Consider the following 25,497-nt stretch of genomic DNA (forward strand, 5'->3'; position numbering starts at 1 on the left):
CTTCTCTACAAGATCTACAACTTCATTCTTCACGGCATCATCAACACTGTTGGCTAGCAGCAGTTTTGCACATTTTCCCATTGAAAATCAGCTCGCGACCCGACATCGAAAACGACCTATGCACCCGGCTTCCCTGGGGCAGGTAACAGTGGTACCTCGGTACTCTCGTGGTAGTGGGCACCTCAAAAGCTTAACTCTAAGTTTTTAACTTTGAACTCCTGCTAGAAGTGTCTTTAATCTGTTTAAATCAAACCGCGACATTCTCCATAGGCTTTAATAGAGATCCCGATAGCAGCTATTACCACTGCACGCGCCTCCCGTGGATCCCCTTCCTCATCACTTGGGGTGGATTCTCAAGGGGCCAGTGATCCTAAATGCCCTAGGCATTGTCTGTAGAATTGTCGTGGTTCTTATACCACTTTTTTAATATATGGTTTGGTCCCCCCCTGGGGCCCTGTGATTCCAGTGCTATTTATTCTATCTATAAATGCTTGTTTGAATTGTAACTTTACCTCTAGCCTCATAAAGAGACTTGTGGGATTCTGTTTAGAATAAATACATATATTTTATATATACCTGTGTGGACTACTCTTTCATTTGGTCATTCAAGAGGTTATCTATGTTAAAACAATAAGCTTAACACTCCTTTAAGACTTAGCCTGAAGGCTGCTCTCCACAGCTACCACTAGGATAGCTTTCTTTAAAGGTTGTCTTTTAAACCTATCACCTTAAGAGTCGAATTGGACTGGTGCAAGGTGGCCACTATAACTAGTGACCAGCATATGCCAGGCCAACTTCTCACAACATTCATTTAAGCCAAAAAGGTGTTCTTCATAAAGTGTTCCATATAATAATGTAGATAAAATCAACTCGTCCTTAATACATACAATACCTCGTTTGAACTTTAAAACAAAGAAAAACAATAAATAAACAAATTAAAAGCCAGGCATGTATTGCTAGATAATAAACTGTTTAAGGCAGAGGCATGAGAAATGACAGATGTTTCACAACCTAATACAGATCATCATTACTAAAGTCTATTTTAAGGAATGCTAGTATACCATGAGAATCTGGACTTTGTGGCCAACCAGGTGCCAAATTATCTGAGCCAACAAGTTGCTGCTTTTGTGACTTGATGCTCGGTGCCGTTCCCATCCACAGCACCTTTTAATATAAGCTGTAAACAATGTTAAGGTACCTAGAATAACAGACATCAGACTCAGGTCTGAATACTGTCCACTAGCTGGTGCTCCACTGCATATAAAATAACAACAGTTATAAGGAGCCTAGGATGAAAACCATCAGACTAGATTAGAGGAACAGTTCATGCTCCTGCAAGGTAAAAGAGAATCATCAGTGTCTGCACTATGTGCAAATTAATATCAGTTTGTGAGCTCTATCCAATAATGGGTGGTTTTAGCATTTCTGACAATTGTTTGGTGACTGGCAGGTTCCCCAAAGAAAGGCTAATATGTTGTTAAAGATATCCTCTCTATCAATCCTGTTACATAGCTCGATCGATCTGTAGTGCTACAGGTCCCATATTACTTAAAAAGAAGCCTGGCCACCTGGATTGAATGGGTGCCAATTTTATACAGAACAACAGCAGGAGGATTATAGTTTCCTCCCACCATACAGAGCAGTTTCATAGAGAGTCCTCCTATCCTAACCGTTTTATTTTCCCCAGGTAAGCCCTTGTTGGAAATATTCCTAGTCTGAACAGGCTGTAAACCCGCCTTCTTTGCTTCATTTTGTCAAGGAAATCTTTAAACACTACTTCACTCCTAAACCTGAGGTAGGATTCTATTACAGTACTGGGTCAGGCCTTCCTGGCCTCAACATCCCTTAATAAAGTGTGATAAGCCTCCTTGACTAAATTTGCCATATCAGGCCCCACCTGCTTGGGATCGCCCGATAGTTTAATCAGGCCATTAGCCATTTCCTTATGTGTGCAGACTGCAGACACATCCCTTTGTCGATATTCCTCCTCACCTCCTCTACAGCTTTTAAATAACTCTTGCCCTTGTCTTGTCCAGTATCAAACTGGTTGAAGTATGGCCTGATCCCTGATGGAGGATATGCCCAGTTCTGAAAAACAGGGATCGTGGGAGTATCACATCCCAGGTTCAACATGATCTGAAAAATTGTTTTCAGCTACCTGCAGCTTTGCCATTTTTCTATACCCTCACATCTCGGCTCGATATAGGACAGCCACTACCACCTTCTGTTTATAGATTTGCAGGTTAATACTTAAGTTCTGGGAACCTGCCTTATATCTAAAGTTAACCCCTTCAGTGCCCGCCCCTTTCCCCGCCCTGTGCCGGCCGTTTCATTAGCGGGGTTTATGACGAGCTGGTCTCGTCATGGGCACAGCGCCACCGCGGCCCATGACGAGACCAGCTCGTCATGGGCATTGAAGAGGTTAAGTACCACTCAACTGATTTGTTGCAGGGTAATGGCTGCCTTAGTTACAGGGTCATTACAGTTTAATTTACTATTCAGGTAGATGCCAAGGGAATCATAATGTCTAACCACTTCACTTGGCTCTTCATCTACCATGATCTTTCATTTAAATAGTGAGGACGGGTGTATTACCATTGCTTTTGTTTTAGTGATGTTAATCACCAGGCCCTTGTTGGTTCAGTAATCTCCAAACCTGATCAGCAATTTATGTATAGCATTCTCAGTCCTGGTTATTAGTGCAGCATCATTGGCAAATAGGCAGATAGGCAGATAGAGACCATGTTGCCTCCGATTTTTGAGACATCAAGAGGGATTCCCAGACATTAGTACTCTACATTGTTTATAAATAAAGTTAAAAGAGGTAGGGCTAGTATACACCCCTGTTTTACCCCCTTTTCAATCGAGAATGAAGCAGCACATTTCCCCATTTTTCACATAACATACAAATGTTGTATTATCCGGATGCATGCTTTTATAATTTGTAACAATGGATTTGCGATCCCTGGTCGTTCCAGCGTTTCCCATAGTTTAGAGCTATCAACTTGGTTGAAAGCTGACTTCAGGTCAATAAAAGCTAGGTATAGCGAAGTTTTATGAATAACAGTATATTTATAGCACAATAAATATGAATGGCATATCTTTTCAACTGTCCCAACTTTTGATCTGAAGCTAGCCTACAGCTCTGTCAGTAGGTTTCCGTTATCTACCATACCTTGTAATCTATGGAGTAATACTTTCTCCAATATTTTCCCCACTCCATTCAGGAGGGATATTGGGTGATAGTTTGATGGATTCCTTAGGCTACCTTTGCTATGAATTGGTATTATGATTGCTGAACACTAGGAATCGGGTACACCACCACTTTTTATGGCAGTGTTAAAGACCTTTGTCAAGACCCATGACCAGAAACTTGGGTCCATCTGGTATATATTTAATGGTACAGCATCTGAGCTAGGTGCTCTCTCATCTTCCGGTCTTAAGATTAGCAGACAAGCAATCTCCAATAGACCAGTGTTCCTGCAACCATGTCCATGGTCTAATGGGCACTCAAGTCCTCCCTCCTTGCCCACCCTATACAGATTACTAAATTAATCTTCCCAATCCTTTGGAGAAATATGATGGCTTATATGGTTGGGCGGTTCTCTTTCAATATTGCTAACTAATCTCCAAAAATACTTGGAGTTTTTCTCAGCTATTGCCTGCTTAAGTTCTGTTGACCAAATTTCTTGGTTTTTAGCAATTGCTTGTAAGCCCGCCTATAGGTCTGGAAATAAATGTAGCTTTGCCTGTCATTGTCCATGTATAAGGGCGTGTGAGACATGGCATTTTTCCTGGTACCATTCCTTGTCATACCTGGTAAGACTAAGTTTATTAGCTTGGCCTTGGATAGTGTGGTTAGCCAGGCATACCCACGTTAATTTGATCTCTATTAGCAGTGTCTGAAAGGTGTCCAACATGAATGTGTTTGCTACGTCCTGCTTAGTAAAGAAGACCTTACTCGTCCAGTCTAATAGAAGTTAGATGGGGCAACTCAGTTACATATTCATCATACTTCCAGCGTATTGTTCTCCTATTGTTAGCTGGTTCAACTGGGACAGGGTAATGGTTCTCTTTGTATATCTGAGACCATTTACTACATACCCAGAGTGCAAGTCTCACTGTGAGAGGGTTGCGTTTACTTTATACCTGCCTCATTACAAGCATGTTGCTTACTTTAGGCCATTTTTTAAGACTGATTCGGTCATAAGCTATAAGTGAACCTCTAAGGCCTGTTCCATAAGTGTTTGTGGCTTGGGAGTCAAAAATGAAACAGCCAAATAATGACCAAAAACCCATCTCCAGTAGTGGAGTTATAAATGCCTCACCCTTTCTGCAAGGCTCTGGTATTGTGTAACAGCGATCCTTCATCAGGATCTCGTTGTTAACCATTCTGTCCATGTGAGAAAAAATTTAAATCTCTGCATATCAAAAGGAGATATTTGCCCTTCTCATCTTTGGTTTCCCCTGTCCAAGAAGCCTTGAATTTTTTGTGACTCTATATAGATCACCATATTAGAGCTTATCAGCTGTAGATCCTCTCCCATCCTGGTGAAATATAAACATTAATTATATCCATGAAAGCAACTTCTTCATCTGGTTTCAGCAGCCTAACATGGTGTACGTTAAAACTCACAGTTTAGATTACATACAATGTAGATTGCCAAACCTCTACATGGTCTGCCCCTATTCTGTCTAACAGCCGGGACATGGAACTCATGATAACCCTGTAGACTTTCTTAGAGTAAGAACCATGTTTCCTGAAAACAACTGATTGCAAAATCATTGACACACTTAACCCAATCACCATTTTTGGCCATGGTCTAGCGATGTTCCATGACAGAAAGTTCATATAGTTTGTGTCCTTATTATTAGAAATAGTTTTTGGGTCAAGTGCATCATGATCAAGATCATCCTGATTGCGCCACCCACATGAGTAGCCCTAAAATGGTGTCTCAGGCCTGCCACCTCAGGCCTGCCTGCAGTCCCTGGACTGCCATGTCCTCCTGGCCAGTGCCCACATTGGCCGGGCCTAACCCTTCCCTTTTTGTGCACATCAGTCATCCCTATGGAAGGCCCAAGATACCCCCCTGGGCAGGGTGCAGTGTATGTAAAAGGCAGAGCATGTACTAGTGCAGGTATCATGCTCTGGTAGTGAACATCGGCCATTTTGTGTGTTCACTGCTGCAAGGTTATCTTGCTCCATAGGCTAACATGGGGGAGGCTGGTGCCAATGGCCATCAGCCTATCTTCTCATAGGAACAAGATAAGACATGAGTGTTTGATATCCCTGAGCTCAGCATTTAATAACACATCTTTTAGGAGAGGTTGTTTTTAAATCCTGAGTTGGAGAACAGTACTTTTTAGAGAGTAGCTGTTCTCTTGTCTGACCCTTCTGTGTGCCTGGGCATGCTTGTGGATTCACTGTCTGGGTTGAGAGTGACAGGGGCTGGGGAGCCCCCAGGAGGTTGGATGAGTCAGCCCTTTGCTAAATGACTGCATTTGCAAGTAGAGTGGAGGGAGGAGATAGCACCTGAGAGTGAAAAGGTCTGTGCCTGCCTGCCACACTGCTGGCTCCACCTCCTGCTGGGCGGCTGACGACTCTGCCCCTCACTCTGAAAGGAAAGAAGAAGCCAGGAAAACAAAGTGCTCCAGCAACACCCAGAACTGGATCAGACCGGGCTCAGGACCCACTTGCACAAAGACTTCAAAGACTTTTAGGGGTATAAGTACAGGACCTCTGACAACAGATTTTTAGATTCTACCACCAAGAGGAACCTCTGCCAGAAGAAGGACCGCGGAAGAACTGAAGGAAGATTGCCTTGCTGTGTGCTCCAAGGGCTGACCTGTTCTGCTGTTCAACTGAAGGAGAGAAGAAGGGCTTGCTGTGTGCTGTGCCCCTGCCTACTTGTATCTACCAAGACTTTGCTGTGTGCTGTGTCTTTGACTGAATCTCCAAGGGCCTGAGAAGAGCTGGCCTCCTGTCCTGGAACCCAGGGTTAAAAGGTTCCCAAGAAACTGAACTAAGCTATCAAGACCGTGCTGTACCTGCCTGGAGTGTGAATTTGTCAGCAGCTGCTAAGAATCCAGATCGGTGTGCTCATCGACACACGGCTTTTGCGAGGGTCGGAGGACTGTGTGGCCTCCCCTCGTGAATTCTGCCTTAGACCATCAACGGGGACCCTGAGGGCGGCCTAGCCATGGCCAGCACCCTCCAACCCCTGTTGCCGTGAAGGTTTCTCCCGCAATCTTGCCGTCCCTTGCTGGCGCTTCCGAGGCGAAGATCGAGCCCGCTGTCCTCTCATTGGTCGAGAGGATCGAGCCCCCTCCCTAATGCCGCGCTGGGATTGGCCAGCGGCATCGGAACATCCTGGGAAGCCGCTGCCCTCTCATTGGTTGAGAGGATCGAGCCCCCTCGCTGAAGCCGCGCTGGGATTGGCCAGCGTCACCGGGACATCCCGAGAAGCCGTCAGAGTGGTGCCCGAGTCATCTGCGTGACCCGTCTTCGTCGAGGGAGCAGCAAGTGTATTCAGCGTGCCCACGGCCTGTGAACCAAGGAAGAGAAGTGCCGCACTGCCTCCCCGCCGCTCGTTGGATTGTCGAGAGCGGGCAGAAGAGCGGACGTGATCGGCCGGGGCTGTTTTGGAAGATTCTGCCCACGCTGAGGCTGCAGTGTAAAGCGCAACGGTGAAAAGAGCTGACTGGGTCACACCGCCCTGCTTTGATACCCCTGTGATAGCGAGTAGAGACTTGAGTCTGTTTTTAAAGTAGAAGAAACTTCCTAGTAACCTAGTGCAACCATTAAGCTCATGTGCAATTATCCTGATCGTCTTTCTCTCCTGCGAAACTAGATAAAGATATATTTTTATATACATACCTGTGTGGTCTACCTTTGTGGTGTACTGGGGGGGTCATTGTGGGGATTGAGTGCAAATACCTAGCACATTGCCTTGGGGATAAGCCTGTCTGCTCGTGCCAAGCGACCTAGAGGGTGAGCAGGGGTTGTCCACAGTGTGTGTCCCTGTACCCTGACTAGAAGCAAGGGTCCCTATTTGGTCTCAGGTACTTACCTCTGCCAACTAGAGACCCCCAGATCTAACAGCTAGTAGTTGGTTATTAGTTAGCATTTTTCTTTATAAGAGAAGCGTTTTAAGTTTCTTTTTTTTTTAAGATGCAGAAAGAGATGGTAGTGCTTAGGCATGGAGGAAGAGAATTTCAAATTCTGATCGCACTACCGGAGAAAGATTGCGTCAGAAATCTTTCCCTTTTGAAGTTTGAAGGTTCGAGCAGTAGGTTTTCAGCATTATGTCAGGGTCCTGATCCGCCTGAAACTTTGAGTTTGTTAGCTAGACAGTGAGGGGTGGAAGTATACAGTCTTTATGGGTGATACAAGCAGTCTTAAATATTGACCTGGCTTCAATAGGAAGCCAGTGAAGAGTTCTCAGCATAGGCATGATGTGGTTGTTTCTTTTGGCCCCGTAGATGAAGCGCTCCGCTGAATGAAGGATGGATTTCAAAGGAGAAAGGTGGATCTAGGGGGGGGGCCTGCAAGGAGTAAATTGCTATAGTCAAGTCTTGAGAGTACCAATGATTGAACAATGTTTTTCAGGTCTTGTTCGGGAATGAATTGTCAGATACCCCTGAGAAAGGGGAGTTGGTAGCATGCATTTGTGGCCATGGTGTTAATTTGGGAATGGAGGTTAAGTCTCTTGTCCAGGGTGACTCCTGGAGAAGTACGCTCTATAGATAATACATTACATTAATTAAAATTCATTTTCCTGGCTTAATACTCTTTGATGCTCTTACCTTTTTTCTTTTTTAGGCATATTTATTTGTGTATTACAGAATGCAGAGCAAGTTGCATTTACCATCTTCAATATATTAATATCTTATCAAGTGGATTCAAGCTAGTTTTATCAATTTACAAATACGTGGTGTTTGTACAAAATACAGTGTTTCAATACATAACATTTAATATATCATCACTTGATACTCAGCTGGTTGTATTAAACTTGGATATGTCCCACCTGACTTTTTCCATGTATTCCTGGCCTAATCTAGTGAAGAGAAGATAGGCTAAAGTGTCTCCCCATAGGCTACCAACGTAATGCTCAAAGCTAAATAAAACATCACAAATGATCTCTGACAAGGAAGAAAATTCTGAAACATATCACAAATCCTTATGTTATTATATGACAAACGCCCTCTAACCTCACTATGCCACCTCGGTTTTTGGCAATTGCATGCAATTCTGACCCTGTAACCTGCCAATGCAATGCGGCATGCCCTGGTGGCTGCTGAAGGCAATTGTATTATTCTAAAGAGGTAGCATATGAAGACCATCAACGGTGGTCCTAAGAACACCTTGCATTTTATTTTTACATCAGCAGTGTATTGGAGGTGTTACAAGGTGTTCTAAAGCTCTCTTTTGCTGAAATGGGATTCTGGTAGAAACCTCTAGCAAAATCGGGTTGTGCTCCTTGTAACCAGCATCTCAAAGAAAAGTGGTTAGAATCCAGAGAGGTAAGCATTGGCTGTGCAATAGACTGATGGTGAACACTTTCTAATGTGAGTAATTGATTTGACTATGTGCTGAAATAAACAGAAGGCTTTTGGAGAACGGATGATCATATGCAGGCACTGTGTTTCCTCCCCCTTGTCTTGGTTAGGCTCCTCATGCAGCCATTTGCTAAACATTCATGGGATAAACCTGCATGTTTTCAGTAAGGGGTGAAGGAAGTGGCCCGATTAGGGTCACCTGAGTCACACCTGACCACCTCTCAGCCTTCCATACCAAATGAAGAGTCGGTCAGACAGTAGAGAATAAAAACCAATATCTGTTTATTCAGTGGAGCCCAGTCTGCCCAGACCCTTAGGAGTTCTGCAGAGGGACTAACTTCAGCAAGCATAAAGATACATTATGTACATTTCAGAACCAATGAAGGCACGCCCACTGTGGAATTTTGTTGATTTTCTTATTGTTAGTTTATATTTGTAAAGCACCAAATCACCAATGGTCTCTAAGCGCTAAAGACCATGAACCCAGGAGTGCCATAATGCTTGCAAACAGAACAGAGCTTGGGGTAAGGTTTTCCAAGCAGATGCAGCAAATCAGTGAAGTACAGAAAATAATTTTCGATTCTGAGTCCGGGCACACACTATCTACTACTCAAGGTCGCTCCTCCCGTGCCCGCCACTAGACAAGTGGTAGAAGGCCTTTATCTAGAGGGAAAGGTATGCGCTAATAAGAACAGTGTATTCATTAGTAAAGCAAAACTTAGCCTTGGAGAAACACAACTCAACAGAGTCGTTTTATCGGAAATAGCAAAGCATAAGTTTAGATTATAACTTAAAATAGCGCTGACATAGAAAATGGTGCAGCGAATGCTAACATACATAGAACAATGTGCAAACATGAATTTTTCTATTCTAACAGACCCTCCTTTTGGCATGAGCTATACATTTTCTAGTAATAGCAAAGAGCATATAAATCAATAAAACAGAAAGTCATAGGTAAACTTCTTAGGTGCACTCTATATTGTCAACATCAGGAAGAGAGACTGTAAGGAGGAAAGAAGCCTCGAAAATGCCCTCATCTATCTGCATGAGGTCATCGATCTCCTTTGGAACCATAATTGCAGCATTGGTGTCATGAATCAATATTTTTCTCCTAGGAGTAAGAGTGGTGCAATAAGAACAACAGAAGGGAAGGCATTGAACAAGAACACAGCAAGAAACCAAGATCACAATGAAATAAATCACCTTTCAAGGTTCCACCCCAGCTGCCTAAAAGAGACCAACTCCAGTTCCCACTTTCCATTCCTTTAATATTTTCTAGAATGTCTCAAATGTGTTGGGTAATATTCTTTTCCATATTTGTGATCCTGACTACACACTGGTCTCCTACAACAGTGAACACACCACCACTTTTAGCTAGAATGAAATCAACTGCATATCTAGTCTACTTGCATACTTTCCAATTGGGTGGTGATGTCACGCAAAGCTGCTACTGTGGAGTTAGATAATATTTTCAGCTTACATCCGAAATATTCTCTAGCTTTCTCACCCCTGGCCATAGCAGTACCATCAAATGTAATTATGGAGGAAAGAACGTATTCCAAAGTAATACCATTAATAATTATTGACTTTGAGATCTGTCACTCCTTCACAGAATTCTTTGGTCAATTTCCTTTTAACCCATCTTACTTTAGGCTTCGCATGTTAGCAAGGTATACCCAAAGGCAGTACCATCCCAAGTGCCCCATCATCTGTACCATTATGGACATTTGAATAAGTCCCATTAGACAAAAAATTCCTCCCAAAGGTACTGGGGTCCTGTATATTTACCAAAGAGCACATGCCCTTATGCAATACCATCCGTGAACAATTGACATACAATATAGTGTCAGTAAAATTGATAATTGGACAACAAGCAGGGTAATAATCAGCTTCTCTGGGAACTGTCAATTCCTTATACTGGTAACTAAGGGTGGACGACAATTTCCGTTCCACTCGCGGAAATTGCAAAATTTCAACATTTTCACGTTCTGCGCGGAACGCGAAAATGTAGAAATATGCAGGGCAAGATTCATTCTGGCACGATGCTCCTGTCATTTTAAATCTCAACAGGAAGCACTTACAGATTTAAATAAAGCAGGTGCCCAAGTTGAAGGTCAAATTCAGTAATGCATTAATCAGCACAAAAGATTCATGAGCACGGGGGAGGATAGGCAGGTGTGCTTTCTCCCCATATCTACCGTCAACAATTTGCTGTAATCCTTGATGGAGGTCTGTGCATCCATGAGTTTCTCGAGCACAATCCCTGTGTTGTTCCTGACACCAGGAGGTTCTGTCTCCTCATCTGCTGCTCCGGTCGGTCTCTGACCCTTTATAAACAAGAGGCATGTGAACTGCATAGAAGCCCCACCAGTTTGGCCCCAGCCCACACACCAGCGGTGTGCAACGTCTTCCCGCCCTTTCTCCACTATGATGAACAGCTCACTCGAGCGACCCTGGCGCCCATCGGCGCGGGGGCAAAAGTTACAGACACACATGGTCGCTGGAGACAACTCTTCTGGCCCTTTACGCAGCTGTAGTGTAGGAAAAGCACTATACATTTACCCACCGAGGTAGCACTTACTGATTAGCCAGTAGAAAGTACTCCAGTTGAGTAGAGGTATTGCACAAAACGGTGGCATATTCTTGGATAAATATGCAGGGCAGGATTCCTTCTGGCACGATGCTCCTGTCACAAAAATTAAACCTCAACAGGAAGCACTTACAGATATAAATAAAGCAGGTGCCCGAGTTGAAGGTCAAATTCAGTAACGCATTAATCAGCCCCAAATCTCCGCGAGCACGCGAAATTTCGCGTGTTCGCAGAGATTTTTTGCCGTTCCGCGCAATTTTGCGAAAGGTAATTTCGCAAATTCCGCCCACCCTTACTGGTAACCCATCAGAGTTACATTCTGCTTTTGCATATAGAAGTTGTCGCAGTAAGTGTTGTTGTCACACACCGGATAACCCATGCCTCGTGGCTTCCTATGATATAGACAAGGACCTGGATAGCCAAACCCAAATACTCCTTGCACTTCTATAAAGTCAAGGGGCCGAGTGTAGGTATAATTGACAATATACAATGGATATGCTGTCCATAGACTAGTGACAGATTCAGTATGGTAACAAGCAGTCCCTTCTCCAAAGAACCTCTTGTGTGTATCTAGAAACACGTTGCTTGGGGCTGCCGATTTTCTTTCGGACTTGAGGAACAACCTTATCCTTACTATGTAAAGGTACACTTTGATCACTTTCCAAAATCCATGATACCCCACATAACATGATTAACAGCAAAATCACAAGGGCAATACATGTTAACTTTTGTTTGCGGGTCCACGCTGCATTGTGCTGGGAAACAAGAATCACTGGCTGCTCTTCCACAGCAACCATTCTACCAAAGGGATGCATAACAAATGATGAAATGAGACAAAATACAAGGGAATATGCAAGTTCCTAGTGTCCGTCAGAGCCTCACTGGTACAGGCTCCTAGTGTCCATCAATACGTTGGTGCTCTTGAGCACCAGTGGTGGAGCTTGCTCTGTCGTAAGCTCGTTTCCCACGTTGACCAGGATAATATACCCCCAAGAGATACTTCGATCTACCCTGTCCAATGTTCAAACAGTGCACAAAACTCTCATCACCCTAAACTAAGTCCTGTACAGTAGCTAAGTACGTCCTGACTTACACAGTCCATCCCTAACTAATCTTTCTTCTCTTTTGGTACACCGTCACGCAGCCGAGGCTGCAAATTGTACCTGGTGGCCCCAGGCACAGCATGGTCAATGAACAGGGGCTCCTGGATAGCTCGCACTTCCGGAGGAACTGCTGCATTCAGTATGTCATAATTTTCCTTGTCTGCTCGTGTCCAGGTCAGTTTGGCATCACTGAAGGGGACAAACTGAGGCACCGTCTCGCACTCAGAGTCTCCTACTCCATCCTTCACACACTGGTCATAGGGCAGGGGCAAAGGAATCCTGCAACAATGAATCACGGGTTTCCGGTTCTTATAGCCAGCGACTTTTACTGCGATGTGTGTTGCTAACAGGACCTGTTCCAGCACCCTCCAATGCGGCTCCAAACTTTTCTTCCTCTGGAAGGTTTTCATCAAAACAAAATCACCAGGCTGAATGTCGTGCACAAGCCCCTCTGGTGCAGTAGTCAGGGTATCCCAGACCTGTTGGTGAATAGAAGGCAAACTTTCTGTTAACTGGCCAAGATAATCAAGCAACAATGGGTACTCAATATCAGAAAAACGCTGAGGTTGCGGGACGCCCCAGACATTTGCAGGGCGTCCAAACACAACCTCATATGGTGACAATTCTGTCCTAGAATGTGCTGTCGTTCTTGTTGACAAAAGAGCTAACGGTAAAGCACCTGGTCACTTTAACCCTGTGGTCTCCTGAATTTTTGTTAGATTGAGCTTGAGAGTACCATTGTACTTCTCAACCAAACCTGCTGACTGTGGATGATTGGCAGCATGGAACTTTTGCTTTATAAGTAAACCATCAGAAATCAGTTGGATCACTTTTGCATTAAAATTACTTCCATTATCACTCCAAATCAATCTGGGCAAGCCGAAACGAGGAAAGAACTCCTTCAGGAGTATCTTTGCAGTCATAATTGCTGTATTGTATTTAGTGAGATAAGCCTCAACCCATTTAGTAAATGCACAGACAACCACCAAAACATACTTCACAATATTGCATCTCTCTAGTTCAATATAGTTCATTTGAAGGACTTCAAAAGGAAAAGTGGGCAGTGCAAAAATACCAGGAGGTGTAGGGGTACCCTTTCCAGGATTGTGTATCATGCACACCATACAGTACTTCACTAAATGTGCAGCTGTCTTAGGGATATTGTCATTCTGCCATACAAGGTCTGACAACTTGCAAATACCCTTAGCACTAATATGGGCTGGACCATGGGCCATCGTAACCACAGGGAGAACATATGCATCGAGCAACATCCATCTCTGCTTTCCTGACTCATCAATCCAACATCCCTCATCGTTCAATTGTGCTGTACTTTCCTGACACACTGCTAACTCTTCTACTGTGGCTTCGCTTTGTATCTCTTTTACATTCTCAAGAGTGTCCTCGAATATGACAACCTCAGGCACCCAACTATCCGGACCTGCAACAAACATTCTTTTCATCTTTGTCTGAGCCGTTTCCTTAGCTGTCTGATCTGCAAAAGCATTTCCCCTACCTACATCATCGGTGACCTTCTGGTGGGTGCTACACTTCACTATGGCCAATCTCTTGGGGAGCGTTAAAGTGGACAAAAGCCTCAATATAAGGTGCCCATACTGGATACTGGTGCCATGGGAAGTAAGGAACCATCTCTCAGCCCAGAGTCACCCAAACTTATGTGCAACCCCAAAGGCATACTGGCTGTCATTATAGATATTGACAACCAGCCCCTCACTCGACTCACAAGCTCAAATACGGGCAGCAAGCTCAGCAGCTTGAGCCGACTGATAATGGACTTGTGATGTCTCTACTACTGTACACAGTGTGGTAATAGCATAAACTGCAGTTGTAGTGTCATCTGGTAATTTGAAACAAGGGCCATCAACATATAGTTCCCCTTGTGGGACAGATAAGGGAACGTCAGTCAAGGCTACCCGTCCTTTCATCTCTTCTTCCATCCAGAAGATACAGTCATGTTTGTCGACTTAATCACTCTCAGAAGGGAGGGGTAGTAACGTGGCTGGATTCAGAGTAGCACATCTTTTGATCGTGATATGTTTAGAAAACAATGTCAATTCAAAGCCAGTAAGACGTGAGCTGGTGAGGAGCCTGTGTCTTTGTCTTATTCAGAAGTGTATCCACAGCATGGGGTACCATGACTGTGAGGTTAGTATCCAGTAAAAGTCCAGCCGATTCTCTGATCGAAGTAGCCGCAACCCCTCTTAGACAACTTGGGAGGGCTCTCACGACAGGATCAAGGGCATCAGAGAAATAAGCACACAGCCATTGCTTATCGCCAATTTTTTGTGTTAGGACAGAAAGCGCACAACCAGCGATCTCATGCAGGTAAAACACAAAAGGTTTGGCGTAATTAGAGGTGCCAAGTACTGGAGCCAAACAAAACGCAGTTTTTAATTGCTCAAAACACTGCTGAGATTCAGGCGTCCAAGACAAAGGCTGATGCACTTCTTTCGTTGTTAAGGCAAGCAAGGGTTTGATTAGTAGGGAGTAGTTAGGTATCCACTGCCAACAGTAGGAAGTGATACCTATAAAAGCGCGCACATGTTTCTGAGTCTGTGGAATAGGCGTTTTAACAAAGGTACTGATGCGCTCAGTGGTCAACTCCTACCCTCCTTCGACAGTAGGTCACCTAAGTAGGTGACCTCCTGTCCACAATACTGAAATTTAGAATGAGAAACTTTATGACCATCTTGAGCCAAATGCAACAGTAATTTAACTGTACTATCTTTACAACTCTGCTCTGTATAAGAAGTGATAAGAAGGTCATCAACATAATGCACCAATACATTACCTGCAGGGACCAAAAGGGAATCCAACTGACTCTTTAAAGCCTGAATGTAAATACTTGGACTCTCTCAGTATAGCCCTGAGGAAATCGACAGAATCTAAAGCTTCTGCCAGCTAGTGTAAACCCAAACAAGTACCGGCTATCTGAATGAATAGGATTACAAAAAAATTTGTTTTTCAAATCAATCACAGAAAAGAATTTGGCAGTGGAAGGAATCATCATAAAAAGTGTGGTAATATCTGGTACCACTGGAAACTGGTTAATCACTATTTTATTAACTTCGCACTAGTCGATCACAAAACGGTAAACATCTTCTTGATCATTAGGAGAACCCAAGGGTACCCGTTTGAGAATGAGAAGAATGGAACTATTACAAATATTGGCAGACATCTCTTCAACCACTCCTTTCTTGATCAAATTCGGAATAATTTGCAATAAGGCTTGCTCTCCTGCCTGTGGTATTTTATACTGAGGAATACGAGACCAAATAGCATTGTCTTTGCCCAGTATTGAAACCGGTGGTATATGTAACAGCCCTATGCCTGCATCACCTGTTGCCCACAAACTGGGTGGCACATCAGCAAATTCAACAGGAAGGGGTGCATCCTTGGGCAAACACTGTTTAACACCTACTACATCTGGGCCCATTGTCATAACGACACCTGCTGGGGAACAATAAATTGCGGCATGCAATTTCTTCAACAAATCCAAACCCATCAAATTCTCACCACAATTAGATGTCAGCAAAAATCGAGAATCCACAGTGAAAGAACCAATAGTCAATGAAAGGCGTCTTGAAATGGGGCTCATATTATGGCCAGACAGAGTCGCCCCAGGGACCATATTTTGAGAAACAGAACGTTTTGTCGTACCTGTGTCCACCCAAAATTCCTTAGTCGAACCTTGCAGTTCCGCTGTTACATAAGGACCACGCTGGTCTCCAGGTATCGGAACTGGTCCCCCACTCTGTCCCTAGCTCTCCTAGCTGTAAGACATTCCTGTCGCTTCATCCATAGCATAGTCATCATGGTAGTACTGCCCATCGCGGGGGTCATCAAAGTAATTATTATTAGAACGACCCTGTGAAGCTGCAGCCTTTGGAGCCCTATCAGCCCCACCAACTCCACGACCCCGTCCATGAGAACCTCATCCTCTAGGGACCGCCACCTTCTGCAAAAGCACAGGACACTCACTACGCCAGTGACCCTCCTCCTTACAATATGCACACTGATTCGGCCACAAAGGCATCATATTTGGCTGCCTACTAGTCCGTGGAAGCTGTCGGGCAGGACCACTATGTCCTCTCACATTCCCTCTAAATGCCTGTTGCAACAATACCTTTGTTTTCAAATCCTTATTCTTTTACTCCATCCTCTCTTTCTCCTCTTGGTCCCGAAGTTCCTAATATTAAGCCATATTCAAAGTAACAGAAGTGGAAGAGGTGGACATGGTACTTTCAGAAACCTGTAAATGAGTCGCAATTAAGTAAATTAGAAAAAACCTGTCAACAAACAACCAAACACCTCCTTCAATAGACAAATCCTGCCCACTGTAATCCAAAAATGTATCCTCAAACCGGGTGAAGAAATCAGACACACTCTCATCATTCTTTTGTCAGCACGCCGTCAACTTGTCCCAACTTACTTTCTTTGGCGGAATAAGATAATGCATATTTGTAATAATGTGGCCTGGCAAAGCATGTATCTATGCTCAGGGCTTATCACCTGGCTTTCTTTCCTGATCCCATGCTTTAATTTGATACCATGTACCACCCAACTCTGCAACATGATCTTGAATATGAACCTGCCTCCAGATATCAACAGGAACAAGAAGACCAAAAACAGTTCAATATCAGCAAGAGTCATTACCGTCAAAGAGGCAGCTTCAGTCAGTACTTTATAATAAGCAGTAGGATTTTTCCTAGGATCAGTCAAATTAGTCTTAACCCTTTCCTTGCGCCCGTCGCGAGCACTACCTCTGTAGTGCAGCGCACGTCTGTTGGCTGACGCGGCCCCGCCCAAACAAGCGGTGAAATTTCTGCCTCGGTTAAGGCGTTACGGGATAAAACCTCACTTCTTTTCCATGGAGTATAGACCCATTGCTCCTGGAAACGAGCCGCTATACCTGCTCGAGTAACATTACTTTGCTGATCCGTTAACACTGGTATCTCTTGGTGATATATGAGATGAACTTCTCTCATCAGAAACTGAGATACTGTGGTAGGACTCTTCTCATGCAAGCTGCTTCTATAGGCAACCAACTTGGTATGTTCCCAAAAACTTGGCCTGGGTCCAAACCACTGGCATACACGTGATCTCTAATATCGGATAAAATTTGTGGTGCGACGTCCCCAAAATGTTGCTGACAAAGGCCAATCAATGTAGAGGGCATATGTTTAAAAGCATGCTGCTGTATCTTTCATCACACCCCAAATATCCTCCACACTGTAAATGGGATTACGACCCCACTGCTCAGCCTGATTAGCTACTACCTTCTTCTCCTCATCCCCCACCACAGACCGTACAAAAGGGCCCATACGCTCATTAAATTTTGTCAAATCTCTATTTTCAAATCCACGTGTTGGCGTCTCAGCACCCAATAATGCTGGGAAATGAACCATCAAAGATGGAGAAGCAACAGAAGCATCAGAAGGATAGTCTCAGGCGGGTGCGCCGGGGGAGAGAGAGGGCTTGAGATAGGGATGCCGAAACAATAGGTGTGCTTGGTGTGCTAACAGTCACAGTTGCCACACATGGTGAAGATAAAGAAGGAGGATCTTGTGGACGATTAGGACTCTTGGTTTGGTCATTGTCCTCCTGGGGGCATCTTCAAACCTTTTCTGAAACACAAATGGCTGGATTTTCAAAAGGCCTGCTGCCAGACTAATTTAAAATGTAAATAAAATGGATGACACCAAATAGTTCTGCTAAAAACGACAGTGCTCCCCTTTGCAGATTGCAATAAAGCTTCTAGTATTCCTAAAATGCTTAATGTCAAAAAGAAGCCAAGCGCCTGCCCAAACTCACCATGGGTCACAAAACAACGAGAAAACTCCACCCTTCTTCCATTAATCTTTCTGATGACCTCACTTTCAGATGCAGCACAGTGATAGGCTGGAGATGAACAGCCAGAAGTGGCACACTGAAAAACTTGCTTAAAATGCCAGCAGACGGTTTACAAATCCGTTTTACATTTCAATAGAAATCTCAATCACAGTGCATGAGGATGTTAGAATGAAGAAACATCATCACTGCGCTGATTGTCTTAACGAATCGACATCATGCACTTCTCAACCCACTTGTCCCTACTTGTGAAGTTGCAGTAAACAGTGTATTGGTCCTGGTTTCAGTAGTATACTCTTGAATTGCCCTAAACAACAAGCATTGGTAATGCATCAGCTTCGCCTGTAATAAATAATGAGCTGTTTTAATCAATCACCTTCTGGGATGAAGTAAAGAGCTTCCTGACAAGTATTATTGGAATGAAGAGGATGTGGTGCAGTGACCAGAGCGTCTGACTCAGGAGCTGAGGATTTCGGTTTGAGTCTCTGCGGAGCAATACCCTGTGATTCTGGGCAAATCACATAATGTCTCCATAAGTTGCTATATAAATCTGCTGCAGGATGAAAAAGCAAAAAGGAGTGAAACTTTATTAAAAAATAGTTCCACCAAAGTGGATGTTAACAGTATTCGGGCTACAGGAAACTGATAAGGGAAGCAGACAAGGAACAAGCATTGGCAAATATAGGAAAATATGCTACAGCCAATAAAAATGGAGGAAAAGTAAGTGACACACACAGGAAACAATGAAAAGCCAGGAAAGAGAGGAGGGGGGATGTAAGTCCCTTTTAAATTTATATTAAAAGTAATAGTTTTCACAAGCATGGTACAAGCGCTCTGTAGGCGAAACCTAAAAATAGCATTGATCGGGAAAGCAGATAAGAGTAGCTTGTGTCCTTTCACCCGGAGGCAAAGAGCAGAAGGCAGCCAGTGACAAGCTTCAAAATCGGTTCAACACCCCAGCAGTGAGAGCCCCGGCTTCTGACTGCATGCACAAAAGTAACGCACAAATACATTTCAGCCAACAATGGCAATGAACCAGCCTTCAAAGGTTTCAGGTTAAAAGGGCGGTGAAACAAATGTTGTTTAACGTTAAGAAACAAGCACTTTAAAATAAAAAAGAAGCTAACATGTTGCATCCTGTCTCGCTTTCATCTCCTCCCAGCGCTGCTACCAGGCCGTGCACTGCTGCTCTGGGTAAGAAACGCTGATACTGCCTCATTAAACATATAGGGGCTCATTTATGAGTCCTTGCGTCACTTTTGCGCCGCCGGTGCGTCACTTTTTGTGACGCATCAGCGGCGTAAAAACTGGACCTTGTTGCATCATATTTACAAAGTGACGCATCTAGGTAGATGTGACACTTTGTAAACCCCTGCGCTACATTATACCTGCGTCAGGTATAATGTATGCAGGGTGGGCGTTCCCACGTAAGTAAGCATCGTAGAAGTAACGCAGTGAAATCTACGAGATTTCACTGTGCCACTTCTAGGGTGCAAATGCGTCAATATCTTGCGCCTGCCTCACAGCAGGCGTAAGACTGATGCAGGCCCTTTCACATGGGGCTTGCCCCATGTGAAAGGACACATTGCTGGAGTTGCGTCACTTTCGTGACACACTCCAGCAATGCGTCACTTTTGCGCCTACAGATACGTCAGAAATACTGACGTATCTGTGACTCCTTGCGACATGATGCGTCATACTGTAAATATGACGCATCATTGGAGTCGCAGGGAGGGCGCAGTGAAAAGTGACGCATCACTGTTTTCACGCAGTGATGCGTCACTTTTCATAAATGAGGCCCATTGCTGTTTCCTGAGAACTGCTGATAGGGTCCCACTAAAGGTGCTGAGAAGTGCCAGCATCGTCCGATCAAAAGTAAATCAGCTCAGAAGTGCTGTCTGATTAAAAGTATTGCAGTCCTGCTGAGAAGTGTGTACATATGCACTTATGAAAAGTGCCAATACTGTCACACAGTAGTTTCAGTATTCCCATATGTTAACAAATTCCATACGAAAATTAAAAGCACCAAACTTGACATTACAATAATCTTTGTACTCGCGTAAGACAGTTTCACATAGTTACATAATAAAAAGTGATAGTTTATATGATACAGTGCTAAGTGTAGAGGAGTGTAAAACACATCCAAAGCAATTGAACGGAACAATTTGTTAAAGAAAAAGAAACAGCACTGCATTAAAAACAAGTGGTGAAAATATGTGTTATGGCACAAAAAATCCTCAAACTGTTTATGACAAAATGACGTCCTCAATATGATCATCAGAGTTTTGATAAGCGATTTACAATATATTGATTTCTCAACTTTGTTGTATTAATCGGCAGGCCGTGATCAGGATTGGGAGCAATTTAACAGTACATCTGAGTGTAATGTTAGATGTAGGGTACCTTTGAGGGGAAAAATATGATTTATACTACCCTGCACTGAGCACACCGTTGAATACAGTAGCACCTATGAAAATATTGTATTATATAAATACATAGATTTATTCAAAATTCGGGTGAGTTCTGTGGTGTATGCAGATTTTTTCTAAACATATTAATGAAGTGACATATTTCTCCCATTGGAGGTGCAGCAGCTTTGTTGATAATACAGTAGTATGATAATGACAATACTATGCCATTAAAATACTAATGCTTGTACAGTTAAAATACTAATAGTAGTACTATTGTACTTACTGAATTACAATAGTATACTTACATAATGATATTATCCCCATGAACTACTAATACTATTGTACTTACGATCCAACACTAAGACAATGACAGTACTCTCCTTAAAAGTATAGCAACCCTGCTGAAAAGGTTAATTATTGTCACATTAAAGGTGCAGCATCCCTCTTGAGAGATGCCATTATCAGCTCACTATGGCAGTAGCACCCCTCCTGTAATGCGGTTGAATTATCTCACAAAGGGTAGAGCATCTCTGCTAAAGGGTGGCAGTGTTATTCTTTCAGAGAGGCAGCACCTCTGCTGAGGCGCGCGGGGACTGTTTGACTAATAGAACTCCTGCCCTTCTGATAATGCTCTGGTAGAGATGCAGCAGTCATGATGAGAAGTTCGAACATTGCCACATTGAATGTAAAGCAGCCATGCAGAGCTGTGCTTCTACAAGGGCGTGGCTACCATTGGTCCAGCAGGTGCAGTGGCACTGGGGTCCAGAGTCCTAAGGGGCCCAATAAACTTTGACATTTGCTGCATTTTACTCCGCGAACAGCATTCAGAGGGGCTATTTTCCTTGCTAGCAGCAGGGTCCATGATATTCATGCTAAAGTCCTGGCTGCTACTTACCCATTGAAAGCATATCAGCCTTCTACTACTGTCTCTTGAAACCTTAACAGATCTGCTCATTAAGGTCGGTGTTGTCTTATTCAAAAAGTGCTCTACAATAAAAGTGCTATACAAGAATGCAACAGAACACATTCAACAGAACTCGTCACAAACCTCCCGCATCCCACAAGATACACCATTTATTTAGCGACTGTGTTGCTTCTAACGCTGCTGTCCACTTGGAGTTCCCACACACAAGTGAGTTTGTTTGCATTCTTTGTCAGTTTGAGCTGCACGTAGTTGCCTTGTTGGGAGCTGGCATTTTATGGAGACTACATTTGAAAAAAAAAACAATATTGCTTTGTACCTTATACATGTGTCATATATGCCAAGCCTCCAGACTTTACAGAAGCCTTCAAGAAATAACTAAAGAATGTCGGGGCATATCAACAAGGAGCTGCGATAATCATCCCAAAGCGCGATTAGCGTAGTTTTGAATCTCGCCAGCTATCGCTGCATTTAATCGCGGAGATATCGCATTATTATCAACGCTTATCTCCAAGGCGATAAATAATGCAGCGATAGCGGCGAAATGCGGGCTTATCACTGGAAATCCAGCGATAACACTACAGCGATGGGGAATCCATTGTTGATACGCCATGGTGGTCATAGGCAGACAATCCACCTCCCTTTATAAACATAGATAAGTCTGAAATTTAGCAGACGTTAGCTGACGGCGTTAACCCCGGTTAGCGCTGATTTTTATGTTGCTATAGGTGTCAGGGCCCGGTTTGTTGATACCGTGATGTGCGGTTAGCGACGTTTTCACTGTTGTTTTCAGAGGGAACGCCTTCTTTGCATCTCATTAGAGATGCGATGCGAGGTGTTAGTGAAACGGCGGCTGACCCCAGGAAACACATGCTGATGCCTATTAGCGTGTCCTTGCTAATAGTGAGGTCATTCAATCTGTTCGTTCGAAAACGGCCGTTAAAGCGGCGTTGTTGGCCTTAATGATCTGCCCCCTATTGTTTTAGGGGCATATTAGCAAGTAAGGTCGATAATTATCGCCCGTGCCACGTATCGTAAGTTTTGTTATCGCCTCCTTTCCCTGATAATTTTCGGCATAATTTTCGGCTTCTTACCGACGTATTATCAACACGCCTGTGAGAGGTGTCAGGGAAAGGGGCGATAATTCCCGCTAAGAGGTGATAGGTTTTCAGGCGATAGCTTGCTATCGGCAGCGATCGGCGCACAGACGTCAAAGAGATACTTGGCACTGGTGATAATTACCGCCCTTACTTGCTAATATGCCCCTACCTCTTTGATGTCTGTGGGACTTCTGATGGAGATCTGGCTTTAGTCAGGTTTTTAGCAGGTGATAAAAACCTGCGTACATCGGGGTTAGCGCAAATTATTGTATTGCAGGTCATCTTTGATAATACAGCGAAGTGCTGTTAGCGATTTCTACCGTGGAATTCAGGTAAGTAACGCCTACCTTGCATGTCATTAGCGATACATATCGCTGGCATGCAAGGCGATGAAAAATATGGCAGCTAACGCCAGAAAGCTTGCGCTAACACATGTTAGCGCAGGCTTGCTAATAGGGCGATAAAATTATGGCCACTTTATCGGCAAAAAGTGCCGCTAAAGCGGCGATAATGCCCTTGATAATATGCCCCTTAGATACTTCATCCCTGAGAGAGAACAACTCAAATCAGATGCAATCTGATTTAAAAGACACAGAGACAACCAGGTCATCATTTGTGATGTGTTTGTGAATTAATTTCCCTATTTTACCCTCTAGGTTCTACCCTCACTTCACTCACTGTTTTTATTTCTAAACAATTGCCGTTTGCGTTTCTTAGCATTTCTTCTCTCCTGCCACACTCACTATTAATGCTGTTTTTGTTCTGTATCATTACGGATATGTCACCTTTTAGGACTGGTTCCACTATACAAAACTACAAATGAATAAAAAAAAAGAAAAAATGTGAGCGGTTTACATTTTTTCCCCAGTTTAGGTTTAGTAAGATTGTGCATGAGCTCCAGCTAACATTTGTAAACAGATCTTTCCTCCGTCGAGTTCAAATTCTATCCAAGATTGTAGTTTGTATTCTGTATTTATGGAGGATGCTATGTACCTGACAATCCGAATAAGTCTTTCATTAACTGTTATCATTGTTCTTTTTCTAGGCATGACGCCTGCCGAAGCTGCAGATGCTGCTCTCTCCTACATGAAGAATAGGGTACATGGCCACGGTGGTGTTATAGCTGTCAGTAAATCCGGAGACTGGACGGCAACATTTACTACCCAGCGGATGGCATGGGCAGCTGTTAAAGATGGCCTTTTGACCTATGGTCTCAATCCAGGCGAAACCCTCTTTGGAGATATTGGCAGTTCCAATTAGTTGCTACAAGCCTCTGCTATTCTATATGAACACAGGGTGAAAAAGAATAAGATGGTGGAATGATGGACGAGAGGTGTGTAAAACCGGTAAAGGTCGCACTTCAGCAAGCGTGTTAACTATTATGAAGCTTAAGTAGCTTTCTCAACTTCATAAAGTTGCCAGTATCGTTTTGTTGGTAAAATCCTCCCGACCCCCTTAATGGGTTTTGCATGAAAAAAATTGAAAAACATCGTAAAAATCATACTTTTTGCAGGAACATTCTTTCACAATATTTTGCAAAAACGTATTCTGAAACATCTTTTTATTTATGTCAAGTTCCCCCTCAGGTGAAGTTTTGAATGGTGGAACACAAGACAACCTTGTGGCGTTGAAATATTTGTCTTGTGCACAAAATGTCCCTGGCTACATTATTATTTCACAATTATAGGAATTAATATTGACCATTATCATTTTTAAGTTTCTTACATTTTCAAATTGAAAACACCCTTGAGCTATTGTTTAGCGTAATACTAACAAAATAATGCTAACCTTTGTAAACAAATTTCATCTCATGGAAAATCTTTCTAAATCATCTTTAAGTCTAAATCATTATCATTAAGTCATGCTTAATGCTCCATCAACACACAGCTTTTTGAAAGATATTATGGTAATAGCTTGTTATTCTACAGAATTTTATGTAGGTGTTTTTCAAGTAATGGGTATTATCTTAGCTCAGGTAAGAGCTTGAGTTTGCAATGCCAGGATCCAGAGTTGTTACTTGGTCTCACTGTGGTCATGAGCAAGCACTAAAGGCCCTATTTAGAATTTGGCAGACGAGATGCACTTGCACTATGGTGGACGAGCCATCAGCCATAACTGTGATGAAGTACCCCTACCACTAAACTCTAAATGAGGGTGAGGTCTGCGTGTGCGAAAGGGACATATTATCCCCTGCCAAGAAACCTACATTCTGTCCCCATTAAATGGGTCCCTTGGAGTAGAATTATGTCTGGCTTCAACCTCTGTAGGCCCCTCTCTCCCCTGACTTCCCAACATGTCACATAACTTGTCATCTGCCTGTATGAGCTCAAAATTATCTCAACTAAAACAACGCCACAAACACCCCTTAAAACCACTTTTCCTGAATAAAAGCTTGTAACTGCTCATCCTTCCAACTCCAGAAAGGTCTGTTGCCCACCCACCCAAACTTCCACGCAGAAAAGTAAACCTCTTTCCCCCTAAAACTTGTAATATCTAAGTACCAACTCCCAAAGTCTGCTAGTTCGTCTGTGTGACTCATCCGTCACTTCCCAGGTGACGCCGGGGTAACATAGTTGCTTACTTAGAGTTTGAGCTGCTCTTGTCACCGATTATCAATTTGCAGTGCCCACTTGCCTCCTGGCCACTGGTTGTCACCCTCTGGTGGGCTTCCTCTCTCAATTGACAGAATGCGATGTCTGCTGTCATTAATGTCCCTATATGCGGACGACATTCTATTATAGCTTCTTGATGCATCAAGCGATATAGCCCCCATTGTGGAGGCTTTTGGGGATTTTGTAGGGTGACAAGATTGTAGGTGAACTGGGGGAAATCATGTGTTTTCCCGCTAAATCGCGATGCTTCACTGCAGATAATACAACTGGGTGGAGAACCATTAACTTGGTTGACGGCAGCGGTTTGAAGCCTTTGGGTTTGCCTTTATCAC

At 43.5% G+C, this 25,497-nt stretch overlaps 1 protein-coding gene across 1 annotated transcript in view; it reads left to right on the top strand.

Moving 5' to 3' along the window:
- The window catches only part of LOC146817301 (isoaspartyl peptidase/L-asparaginase-like), a 1,382,729-nt gene extending 1,358,437 nt beyond the window's left edge, over nucleotides 1–24,292 (top strand). The window contains exon 7 of the mRNA XM_085609196.1: nucleotides 23,599–24,292. Within this exon, the coding sequence (XP_085465322.1) occupies nucleotides 23,599–23,813 (215 nt within the window). The 3' untranslated portion in view covers nucleotides 23,814–24,292. The remainder of the gene's footprint in view (nucleotides 1–23,598) is intronic.
- Nucleotides 24,293–25,497: the final 1,205 nt, after the last annotated feature.

This window comes from Triturus cristatus, chromosome 6 (genome assembly GCF_964204655.1).
Source record: "Triturus cristatus chromosome 6, aTriCri1.1, whole genome shotgun sequence".
Classification (NCBI taxonomy): Eukaryota; Metazoa; Chordata; class Amphibia; order Caudata; family Salamandridae; genus Triturus; species Triturus cristatus.